Source organism: Lipotes vexillifer, unplaced genomic scaffold (genome assembly GCF_000442215.2).
Source record: "Lipotes vexillifer unplaced genomic scaffold, Lipotes_vexillifer_v1.1 scaffold28, whole genome shotgun sequence".
In the NCBI taxonomy this organism is placed as follows: Eukaryota; Metazoa; Chordata; class Mammalia; order Artiodactyla; family Lipotidae; genus Lipotes; species Lipotes vexillifer.
The window spans coordinates 681,217-693,468 of NW_006793929.1; the positions used below are offsets into that span (position 1 = coordinate 681,217).

Sequence of the window (12,252 nt, forward strand, 5' to 3'; positions counted from 1 at the left end):
CGTGTACACAAAAAAAAAAAAAAAAAAAAAAAAAAGGAAACCTCATACTTAAAAAAAATTGCAAAATAAATGAATAGGGCTAGAACACGATTAAATACTGTCAAAGAAAATACTGTTTTAGAAAAAGTATATGAAGAAGCCACATTCGGTGACCAACAAAATGGAACTTCCAGAAACCCCTCTACGGAAACGCTGTTTTCTACTGCAGTGGGCAGTCTGCTTCAGATAGTCCAAGCCAGGGCATCAGACACACCTGGGCATCAGACACACCTGGGCTTAGACCTTGCACTCTATCGCTCTCCAGTCAGGTAACAGAGTGGGATGAAGTAATTTACTAATTGCCTTAGTGTCTTCAAACAGGGATTTAATACTCATCTATTTCCCTAGAGCTGTTGCAAGGACTGAATGAGAGCATCAAATGGTATTCTTTACCATCCCCAAATACCATCCCTATGCTTATCTTCTTTGAAACTACAGGCGTATTTCTCCTGAAACAGCAGCAGTATATACAGTAATAACAGAGGTCTAACCAGTCTTATCTCTCTGCAAAACTGTTTGTAAACTAATAGAACCTTACCACTGACTGAAAGTGAAATGGGGAAAAATAGGAACAGATAAAAGATTCGAAGGAATGCTGCAGAGTTACGAAAGAGACAACGTGAGCTAAATTCAAATTAGGAGAGGCAACAAAAAAAACCCTTTACAACACAAATCTTGAAGGTCAGGTTTTCAAACTTAACCTCCACTGACTTAATGAAAGAACAACATGGTACCAGGGAAAACTCTATCATGGCTGCAAGGCACCAGACACTCAGTTTAGGAACATTACATTTCCTGGAACATTTATCTCCTTTTTCCATAACTTATACACAGGATTTGTGAAGAAATTTTTTTTTAAAAAATTTTTTAGTACTTTGAAATAGCAATCAAGGTGCCAACAAAAGTTTCTCTACGCTGAATGAAGCCTGCCAGTACTAACAAAGAGGTAAATTCAAGTAACATCTGGCCATTTGCCACCATGTGAAGAAAGAGAGAAACCTGTAGGCAAACTTTTCCTATCCCACTTCACATTCTCCTTTAAGTAACAAGTCCCAGGCTGCCCAGTTGCCCTACAAAACTGCAATCATATTGGAATGCCTCTTTAGAGAGCTGGAGCTCATCAACACAGGACAAAGTCTTGGTGATCAATAAAAACTCATAAAGAAAGGAACGTAGGGTACAGCACCATGATGGGTTAAATTGGAAAAACCAACCAATGACCATTTCCTAAGAACAACAGCAACGCTTGTCCATCATGGAGTCTCACGGGCACCAAAATTTTGGTCTCTAGTATAATTCCTACCGAAAGGAACTAGGACTCTTAAGGCATAACTAATTCCACACCTTCTGATAGGGGGGAAAAAAATCAGGACAGGGCTTCCCTGGTGGCGCAGTGGTTGAGAGTCCGCCTGCTGATGCAGGGGACACGGGTTCGTGCCCCGGTCTGGGAAGATCCCACATGCCGCGGAGCGGCTGGGCCCGTGAGCCATGGCCGCTGAGGCTGCGCGTCCGGAGCCGTGCCCCTGCAACGGGAGAGGCCGCAATGGGGAGAGGCCCGTGCACCGCAGGAAAAAAAAAAAAAAATCGTCCGGAGCCTGTGCTCTGCAACGGGAGAGGCCGCAACGGTGAGAGGCCCGTGCACCGCAGGAAAAAAAAAAAAAAATCAGGACATGTCTGCAAGCATGGAAATAGAATTAAGAAAGCAAGGATGCTTCCAAAGATGTCAGGGAGAGTTCTAAAGAGATAAAGACAATAGCCTTTTTAAAAGGACCTCCTGTAGACAAGTTGTGACAATGTGGACACTGGAAGGAAAAAAATTATATTAAGTGGATATAAATGTATTTTGGAAATACTACTAAAAAGAGAAAAATATTCGGAAAAAGGTTGGAATGCAAAAAAAGAGGTAAAGTATATGGGTACTTTTTTGTTAATTTCAATAAGTAGAAGACTGTCAATATAATTGAGTGTTTATTTCCTCTAATAAGCATGTCTCCTTATAAAGTATAGATATCTGTGTATATCAAAAAATGGGGGGGTAGTTCTGTGCAAGCCCAAGAGTTTTCGAACAAACTAAGAAGTATTACAAGAATGGGGGGAGGGGGCGATGATCAGAACAATGGTCTCACAAAGAAACTGAGTAAGGAAAGAATGATCTGTCCTAAAATGATCAGTCCTAGACTAGATCCCTCATCTCAGAGGAAGAAAATTCTAGGTGGTCTTCTAACGAGACGATGCTAATAAAGCATGCTTAAGTTAATATCTCTACCAGGAGACTGTATGTATGTATACACTGAGATTGAGCAAATAATTACTATATTGGGATACTAACAGCCATGTTTTTTACGGAGACAGGGAAATGTCTAGACTAGACTAGAATGAACACTACAGCACTGGATTAAAATCAGAGGGACCAGTATGAACTCATGGTTGTTGTTTTTTTAATATATACAGATGGATATAGAAATAGATAACAGATGTGTGTATAAACACACACACTTCCTTGCACTGTCCACTGAGAGGGACAAGAAGTGCTGATACCACACAGAAATTAGTCCATTAAGACTCCATTCTTCAAGGAGCTAAAGGCTCGTTACCTGTGAAGCTATCTGGTCCTGTTCTTTGGGAGTTTTTTTTAATTACTGATTTAATTTCGTTACTGGTAATCAGTCTGCTCAGATTTTCTATTTCTTCCTGATTCAGTCTTGGAACACTGTATGTTTCTAGGAATTTATCCATTATTTCTAGGTTGTCCAATTTGTTGACGTATAAATTTTCATAGTAATCTCTTATATTTTGTATTTCTGTGGTATCAGTTGTAACTTCTCTTTCATTTTTCATTTCATTTATTTGGGCCCTCTCTTATTCTTGATGACTCTGGCTAAAGGTTTAACAATTTTGTTTATCTTTTCAAAGGACCAGCTCTTAGTTTCATTGATCTTTTCCATTGCTTTTTTCATCTCTACTTCATTTATTTCCACTCTTATTATTTCCTTACTTGTACTAACTTTGGGCTTTGTTCCCCTTTTTCTAGTTCCTTTACGTGTAAGGTTAGATTGTTTGAGATTTTTATCATTTCTCAAGGTAAGCCTGTACTGCTATATACTTCCCTCTTAGAAGTGCCTTGGCTGTGTCCCATAAATCTTGGAATGCTGTGTTTCTATCTTCATTTGTCTCAAAGGATACTTTCATTCCCTTTTTTTTTTCTTCAATGACCCATTAAATATTTATAGCATGTTGTTTAGACTCCACATATTTGGTATTTTTCCAGTTTTTATTTCTTGTAGTTGATTTCTAGTCTCATATGCAGTGGTCAGAAAAGATGCTTAATATGATTTCAATCTTCCTAAATTTACTGAGACTTTTTTTGTGGCCTAGCATGTGATCTATCCTGCAGAATATTACAAGCACACTCGAACAGAATGTGTATTCTGCTCTTTGGGGGTTGAAAGTCCTATATATATTTATTCAGTCCACCTGGTCTAATGTGCCATTTAATGCCAGTGTTTCCTTATTGATTCTCTGTCTGGATGATCTATCCATCGATGTAAGTGGAGGGTTAAAGTTCCCTATTATTGTATTACTGTCAATTTCTCCCTTTATGTCTGTTAATATTTGCTTTATGTATTTAGGTGCTCCTATGTTGGGTACATACATGTTTACAAGTGTTATATCTTCTTGTCGGATTGATCCCTTTATCATTATGTAATGTCCTTCTTTGCTCTAGTTACAGTCTTTGTTTTAAAGTTTAATTTAAATATGCTTAAATAAAAAGCTGTCCCAGCTTTCTTTCTATTTCCATTTACATGGAATACGTTTTTCCATCCCCTCACTTTCAGTCTATGTGTGCCTTTAGATCTAAAGTGAGTCTCTTAACAGGCAGTGTATATATGAGTCTTGCCTTTGTATCTATTCAGCCACCCTATGTCTTTTGTTTGGAATGTGTAGTCCATTTACATTTAAAGAAATTACTGACAGGTATGTACTTACTGCCATTTTGTTAATTTTTTCCCCTGGTTATTTTCATTGGTCTTCTCTGTTCCTCTCTTCTTCTCTTGCTCTCTTCCCTTCTGATTTGACTACTTTCTTCAATATTACGTTTGTATTCCTTCCTCTTTATTTTTAGTGTCTATTATCAGGTTTTGGTTTGTAGTTACCATGAGGTTCTTCTATAACAACATATGTATATAGCTATCTATTTTAAGTTGATGGTCATTTAAGTTTGAGCAGGTTCTAAAAGCACTACATTTTTATGCCACCCCCTCATTTTATGTTTTTGATGCCACCTTTAACATATTTTTACTTTGTGTATCCCTTAATTAATTATTGTGTGTATATGTGTATTTATTAATTTTTATTTATAGTTATATGATTTTACTAGTTTTGTCTTTTAACCTTAATACTAGGTATATAGGTGGTTGATCCAACTACCCTTACTGTATTTTTGCCTTAGAATATATAAAGAACTCTTACAACTTAATAGTTAAAAATTCTTTTTAAATAGGCAAAGAACCTGAATAGACATTTTTTCCAAAAAGATATACAAATGGCTAATAAGTACATAAAAAGATGCTAAACATTATTAGAAATACAAATAAAAAGCACAATGATATACTACGGCACTACTACTAGGATGAGTGGAATCAAAAAGCCAGATAACATGTGTCATCAAGAATGCAAAGAAATGGTAACCTTCATACCCTGTTGGAAGAAATGCATAATGGTCCAGCTACTTTGGAAAACAGTCTGGCAGCTCCTCAGATGATTAAATACAGAGTTGCCACATGACCTGGCAATTCCACTCCTAGGTAAATAACCAAGAGAAAAGAAAACACATGTCCACACAGAAACAGGTACATGAATGTTAGATGTCCCTAAGGACAGGCATCTAAGATTGCTTGCTTGGTGTTACCCAGTTTCTGGATTGTGCCTGACCAAAATAGGAAGTCGATTAGGAGAACCCTCCCCCCACTCCCCACACACACACACACACACACACACACACACATACAAGTAAGACATGTAAATACCCTTGCCCGACTCTCACACCTGCTTACAACTTTTTCCCAACCTGTGTTTTCCACACAGTTGGAATTCTGCCTAATTTTTATGTGAGAATCCTGTATACCCTGCAGAAACCGTACCCTGGACTGAACTCCAGCTTTCCTGGTTGGGTTCCTGACATCCTCCTCAACTTACGCCAATCCCATGGGCCAGCTCATGTATTCTTCCAAGTAGTAAATGAAGACCTATAACCAATATGATAGGAACTCCACTGGGATTACCAGCTAAATCCTGGGACAGTCCTGGAATCCTACGTGCCAATCACAATGAGCATCTCGTAATTCCAAAGCACGAATGCTCTACACCCCTGCAGAAAGTTCATGGATGCACAGCAGCCTCCTCCACCTGACATGCCTACTGTCCCCTATTCTGCCTGGTCTCTGCTCTTCTGGGCAGTAGACCAATAGCTAAGGGCATAATCTCTGAACCAGCTTTACTGAGTTTAAATTTCACTCTTCCCCTTAATGTATGATCTTGACAAGTTTCTCTACCACTCTGCCTTGGTTTCCTCATGTATAGAAAGGGGGTAATAATACCTCCCGAGGTCATTATGAGGATTAAATGAGACAATATATAACACATAATATGCTTATAACAGCACAACCACAGCACTCTGTTACTGCTTCTATCTTAGCCTATCTGATGGTGTCACATTTTTTTACTTGCATCTTCCCCTACTGGTCCTTGAGGTTCCCAAAGGTGTGAAGTGTCTTCTTCCTTTTCATATTCACAGCATATAACACAGTGCTAGGCACAGGACAGGTACATGAAAGGGACCAATGAATGAATGAAAAATAAAAATTATGAGTCCAGAAACATCGGTGATTACAGAAACCATGTTTTCAATATAAAAACCAGAGCACGTGGTTTATGAGTATATAAGAATTAAACATCTGAAATGAGGCTGGCTCTGGAAAATCCAGGCTGACTGCCAGAATGTTCTAGAAAGAATCCAAATGCTCAGCAGTCAGAGTGGTTACATAAACGATGGCATTAAAGCACAGGGGATTTTACATAAGCACGACAGGAGACCTCTGTCGATACCTGAAGGAGTCCGGACAAAACACTAAGCAGAAAAAACAGAGCAGAAAGGTATGCACAGAAGGATTATAGACTGTTCAAAGAGTGATAATCAAAGAGAAGAGGCTTTTTGTGTGCATCTCTAACACTACATGGTGAAAGGATCGTTATATTTTTTGAAATTAATTTTGATTCTAAAGACAACTTAACACACAAAAAGATAATGCTTATAATAGCTTTACATATGAAACAAGATAAAAGGAATGGAGATTCCAAAAGTTTTAATCCTTTAAATAAGACACAGTAAAAAGGGTCAAGTTTCTGTTACTATAACCCTCTGAATAGATAAGTTTCCTGATAAGAAAAAAATCCATATACTCTTTTTAGGGTCAATTCTCTTATTTCCTAAGTAGACTTTTAAGGCCAGTCATCTGTTCTGTTCATGTCAGAGACAAGCAATAGTTTGATTAACTACTCAAAGTTCTTCTTAAGTAAGTCTTCTCCTTTTGGTACGATTAAAAAATGAAATCTAAAATGTATAAATTTGTCTGCAAAGAAGAAAGGTTTTCAGCAAGTATTTCATTCATTTTCCCGAAACAGTTCCTTCCGAAATTAGAGTCCAACTCAGAGAAAAAGAGAAAAACAATAACAATACTATACTTGCTCAAAGCACAGAACACGTTTTCAACTTATATCACTTATTTCACTTACATCAACTTATTTCATATATACACATATACTCACACAGATATATACATATCAATACACACAACAGAGAAAAATTAAGTCATGAACACATCTTTTCAGTTACTTTCATACAAGTCAATAAAATAATGCCAGCAACACCACCTTCCAATAACCAAGTGACAACTACTAGTCTACCTTGACTCTAACAAACCAAATACAATACTCACCTCCATTCTTCTTGCCATCAATATTCCCTAGATTAATATAAGGAAAGGAGACAGGTAAAAAGTAGGGGTAGGAATTTACTGTAAATATTTTCTCTTCAATAAAAGCAAAGAAATGCATTAGCCCTGAATATACTTCCAATCACTAAACAGACAACCTTCCTTAGAAACACAGTTTGATAGTCTAAACAAAACTAATTTTTAAACTTTTAAAATTTTTACATCAGCATTTCTCCTCACTTACTTCAAAAATACTCTTGCCTAAAGAGCAATCTGTCAACACATGCTGGTTAAAGCATTAACTACACAGCACCAAACCATTCGTATAATCAGCATGTAAATTTCATGGAGGCGCCGACTGTCCTTTTAAGCGTTTTATACAACATCCGGTACAAGGAAGCTTGTTAAACATTTATGATGTTTAATAATAAAAAATAAAATGCCCAAACAAAAGTCTTTATTACTCGACTTGGCTGCCATTTATAATAGAAACCACTGATGAGCATGTTTCTCCAAGTGCAATTACAAGAAATCAAAAACAAAACAAACCCCATTCAAATGAGAAATTCTGTCTCCTCCGTCCAAGAATACTGCCTCATTTTTGCGTCAGAAAGAAACTGGCAGGCCGCCAGCAGATAGCATGCAACATGCAGCTTGTAGGGGCATTTAACTCAAGCATCTACGCACCGTTGACAAAGCAAAAAACCTACTACATGCCATGCACATTTTTGGAGATGTTTCCTTACCTTTCCCATTTTGCCACGTAGTATACCAAGATAAAGTAAGGAACGAAGTGATAAATGCTAAAACAGTGGCTACAGTTCCATTTCGGAGCCTCATCTCATTTCACCATCACACTGGTTCATATGTTTATGATGATAACCAAGACTGTTTTCTTTTTATCCTGAAGTCAGGTGAATCCAGTACTCCTGGCTCTGGACCAATCAAAACAATCAATAGGAGAAGTTCATTTCAGACACTCCGCAGAAGCAGCCTGGCAGCCACACCATCCACAATTACTATTCAGGACTGTCTGCACGGTCTTCATAGGTGGATGCTGCAGGCTTCTTTCTTCCTGTTCAGGGGGAAGAGAGAAAGAAAAACTTGCTCAGTGATGCAAAATATTAGTTTCTTCATTTATCAGTCACTGTTATTAACAGATTTTTGGCTGGGCTAAACTGTTATCTGTGAAGATTACTCCCATATCCAAATGACATTTAATACACTAGAATGATATGGTTCTTCCCCAGGGAAAAACCATTGGTTTTGTTTTGCCTGTGGAAACAGAGTTATGGTTACTTATTTAAAGGGGGAAGTGGTGGGGTTCATTACATAATAAGCCAAGGATTCCAAGCTGAGAACTCTAATGATCACACAATGGTTCCTAAGTAACATCATCTTCACTCTCTGCAATCCTCCTGTTGCACAATAATAGTTAATGTTTTAAATTTTTTAAAGAAAACTGACAGACTACAACCTACGAGGGTCAAAAGCCTAGGTCCTAGATCCAGCTCCATCACTGCTTGCGTGACTCCAGGCATGCCACTTATCTTGGCTTTGTGGTTCATCCATAACATGAGAAAACTACCTGTCCTGGATCCTCCTGTTCTCATAAATAATAAAAAGGTTATTGATCATCATTGTAAAATAAATGTCATTTTTTCAACGATTAACCTACTCCCCGGGTGTAAACTGGGACTATTTCAGCATTTAGAAAATGCGGCAATCCAACCAGGATACCAGAGGACCCAGGACTAATCACTTAGCATTGCTTTAACTCAGGAAATCTGGAGATCACCTCCCATCTAGCAAAGCTGAAAAAAAATCTGGAGATCACCTCCCATCTAGCAAAGTTCAGAAAACAGAATGAAATCATGTCCTGAGAAGTACTTAAGCATAGTCACCTAGCACCTAATAGGTTCTCAATAAATGTTAACTGTATTAAAAAATAAAACCAAATCAAAAACCTGCAGCCAGTCACTAGTTCAGGCGGCTCTGTGCCCAGCCGGTCTCATTCCCTCAGGGCATATCAGGCACGACAAGATGCGCATTGATTCCTGGTGGCCACAGGGGGACCACGAGATGCACTTGGCAATCCACTAAGTGACACTCCAGTGGGGTGAGTTAATGCACCTCCAAAAAGGCCTGGGAAGCCCAAGGGACAATCCCCTATGGCGAAGAGGGCAGCTGATTAAAGCGGCCATTTGTAGGCAATTCAGAAACTACCATCTCAGCTGGTTTGTAAAAGTGATGTTGCTAGAAACCTCCACTAGTGAAAAAAGATATCACTAGGGCACAGGATTAACAGTAAGAATGACAGACACTACAACTCATTGAGGGTTTTCTATGTGTCCCTCACACGTTCTAAATCTTCAATCTTCAACTCCCGTGAGGCAGGCATTGCTGACCCTATCTTACACACAAAAAAATGAACCCAGAGACAGAACCCTAATTTGCATGACTCCAAAGTCCAAGTCCTCATCTCCCACGCTTTGCCTCTCAAACTAGGCCACCTGCACGGGGGCCCCTAGAAGCGCCAGGGATATTCCAAGTCTCAGGTTACACCAGAGAATCATCCCGGGGTGTTACCTTTACCCAACAGATTAAGTGTGAATTTAAAAAAATAATTATACTCTACAACCAGTATGGATCTATTATGGAATAAACTGCAAAATTCACAGGAAATTTCAAAGTTTCAACTTAAAACTTGAAACGAATTTCTCACTTCCTGTACCCTGGGCTAGGCCCTCCCCACCCCCACTCACACCCAGGCAGCCTGTTAATCCTCCTTGGCCAGCAGCTCTGTGGTATAATACTCTAGAAGCACTGAACTCCCCTCCCCTTACTCTCCGCAAACAAAGAACTCCAAAGATATTCTCACGTTCAAGTTATGATAATTTTCTAAAACCAAAGTTATTCACCTTCTAACATATCCATGTCAACAGTCTTCATGGTGAAATCCTAGAATTTCAACTCATTTCCATAAAGTGCCTAATATATTGTCTTATATCAATAAGCACTCGACAATGAATTCTGATTATAAAAAGAGAAGGGATAGGGCTTCCCTGGTGGCGCAGTGGTTGAGAGTCTGCCTGCCGATGCAGGGGACACGGGTTCGTGCCCCGGTCCGGGAAGATCCCACATGCCGCAGAGCGGCTGGGCCCGTGAGCCATGGCTGCTGAGCCTGCGCATCCAGAGCCTGTGCTCCACAACAGGAGAGGCCCGCGTATCACAAAAAAAAAAAAAAAAAAGAGAAGGGATAACTCAGTGAATTATGTAACTTGTAATTTTAATCCTGTTATGGCATCATATAAAAATTCATGTAACTTTCTGTTGCTATATCCTTAGCCCTACCTTACTTCAAGAAGGATTCTGTCCTGGTAAAAGAACTAAAAGTATACAGGTTATTAGAGTAGACATTCAGTCAATAATCATGGGGAAGTAGAGAAGCAGAGAATCAGAAAATAAAGGTTATTTTGAAACACAGTTTTATTAAATACAAATAAATCCCATAAAATTCAGTAAAAATGGGTAGAGAGACAAGTAAAAGTGAATGAACGCTATAATCAAAGTAGACTATAGATATAGTATTGGTAATGGGAAAAACATAAGGAATATTAAATATTGGATCTAGGAAGTAATTAATCTCTGGTTTGAAGAAAATACTTATAATGAACTCTGCCAACAAATAAGACCTGAAATTCTGCAAGAGAAATACAAGAGCATTTTACTCAGGAAGAATGTCATCATACATTTTTAATTAGGGTTTCCACACTAATGAAGTTTAACTGCACAGAACAAGAGTAAAACCAATGATCCCCATGCTCTCAAAACAGGAGAGGTGAGGCTGGACAGCCAAAAGCCCTTTGGATTGACTGACTACCTAAAAAAGCAAGAGAAGTAACACATATTTTTCATCACTGTCCACATTTGTAAAAATTTCAATCTAACACCTTGTCACTCTCTGTGACTATCACTTAACACATCTGAATTCTTAACAACAAGAAAGGCAGTGGCTTAAGTTACTGGTCATCTTCTCCATCCTGACAAAGCTGTATGGAACTTTCAACTCCAGATCTCACACTGAAAAATCTGTTTTATTAACAGTCCTTTAAGGGCTGCAGTCCTTTATGTTATTATTAAATACATAACCTTTGTTGGATTTTAAAGTGTTCTCTGAAATAGTCAATATGTTCTATGGCCGAAAACACTTAACATATGGCTTAATTACCATCCCACAGACAGGACACAGATGCCTGAAGGAAAGGCACCATCATGAAAGCCGTGATGTAAGCCCTACAACTTTATACACCGCAATCATGTTAAAATTCATTGGTTTTACGTTTATAAAAGGATTTCTATTTTTCGTCAATACAGCTTACATAATTTCATCGTCCTGTGCCTTTTCAGATTTACACGTGTGGGCTAAAGAAACCTTTGTTAGGATAACCTGTTAATGGAACTTTTTTTTTTAACATTCAGAAAAAGAAACATAAATCACTAAACGCATATTATTCACTTCTAAATTTAGGTTCTAAATTCGAACGAACGACGTTGTCATTCTATTTTATCAGAAGTCGTCCGACAGCAAAAGCACAACAGCAAAATATATGGAAAGCACTGAAAACATGCACTGCGCCTGCTTATATTTCGCAATTCAGATTGTAAGCAATGAACGGGCTCCAGAGAAACACACGCTGCGAGAAATAAAAAGCGGGCGCGCGAGTGGTCTGACTGCCAGCTCATAAAACACGCCTTCGCGCTGTCACCGGGTACACTCAGTGGAATCACCTGGCCCCAACCCGAGGGTCCCACTTGCAGCTTCCTCGTTAAGGCGGAACTGAGGCCTGGGGATGGGGGTGCGCTTGCACAGAGGACCGGCGGGTCTTGACTTTGTAGGAAAATTCGCCAGGACTGTGCACGCCTCGCCGACCCGGCAGCAGCCCCAGCCCCTGCACCCGGGCCGCCTCGCCCCGGCCGCACCTGCCCCGCGGCCCCGGGACGCCGCCGACTCCGGGACAGGCGTGCGCCCTGGGGCAGCAGGTCCTGCGGGCAACTCTCTCTCCCCCTCTGCATCCCTAAACCCCCACTTTCCTCCACTTTGCCCCAAAGGCGACAAGCCCCGCCGCGCCTAGGAGCGCCGAGAACGCACCAGGCGCCCGGCCGGCCACCCCGAGAGCGCGCAGCACCCCGGGGCTGCGGCGGCGGCGGAGCGGGGCTG

At 39.7% G+C, this 12,252-nt stretch overlaps 1 protein-coding gene across 1 annotated transcript in view; it reads right to left on the reverse strand.

The window, feature by feature from the left end:
* MGAT4A (alpha-1,3-mannosyl-glycoprotein 4-beta-N-acetylglucosaminyltransferase A) overlaps positions 1-8,104 on the reverse strand; it is a 107,817-nt gene extending 99,713 nt beyond the window's left edge. The window contains exon 1 of the mRNA XM_007466881.1: positions 7,778-8,104. Within this exon, the coding sequence (XP_007466943.1) occupies positions 7,778-7,871 (94 nt within the window). The 5' untranslated portion in view covers positions 7,872-8,104. The remainder of the gene's footprint in view (positions 1-7,777) is intronic.
* Positions 8,105-12,252: the final 4,148 nt, after the last annotated feature.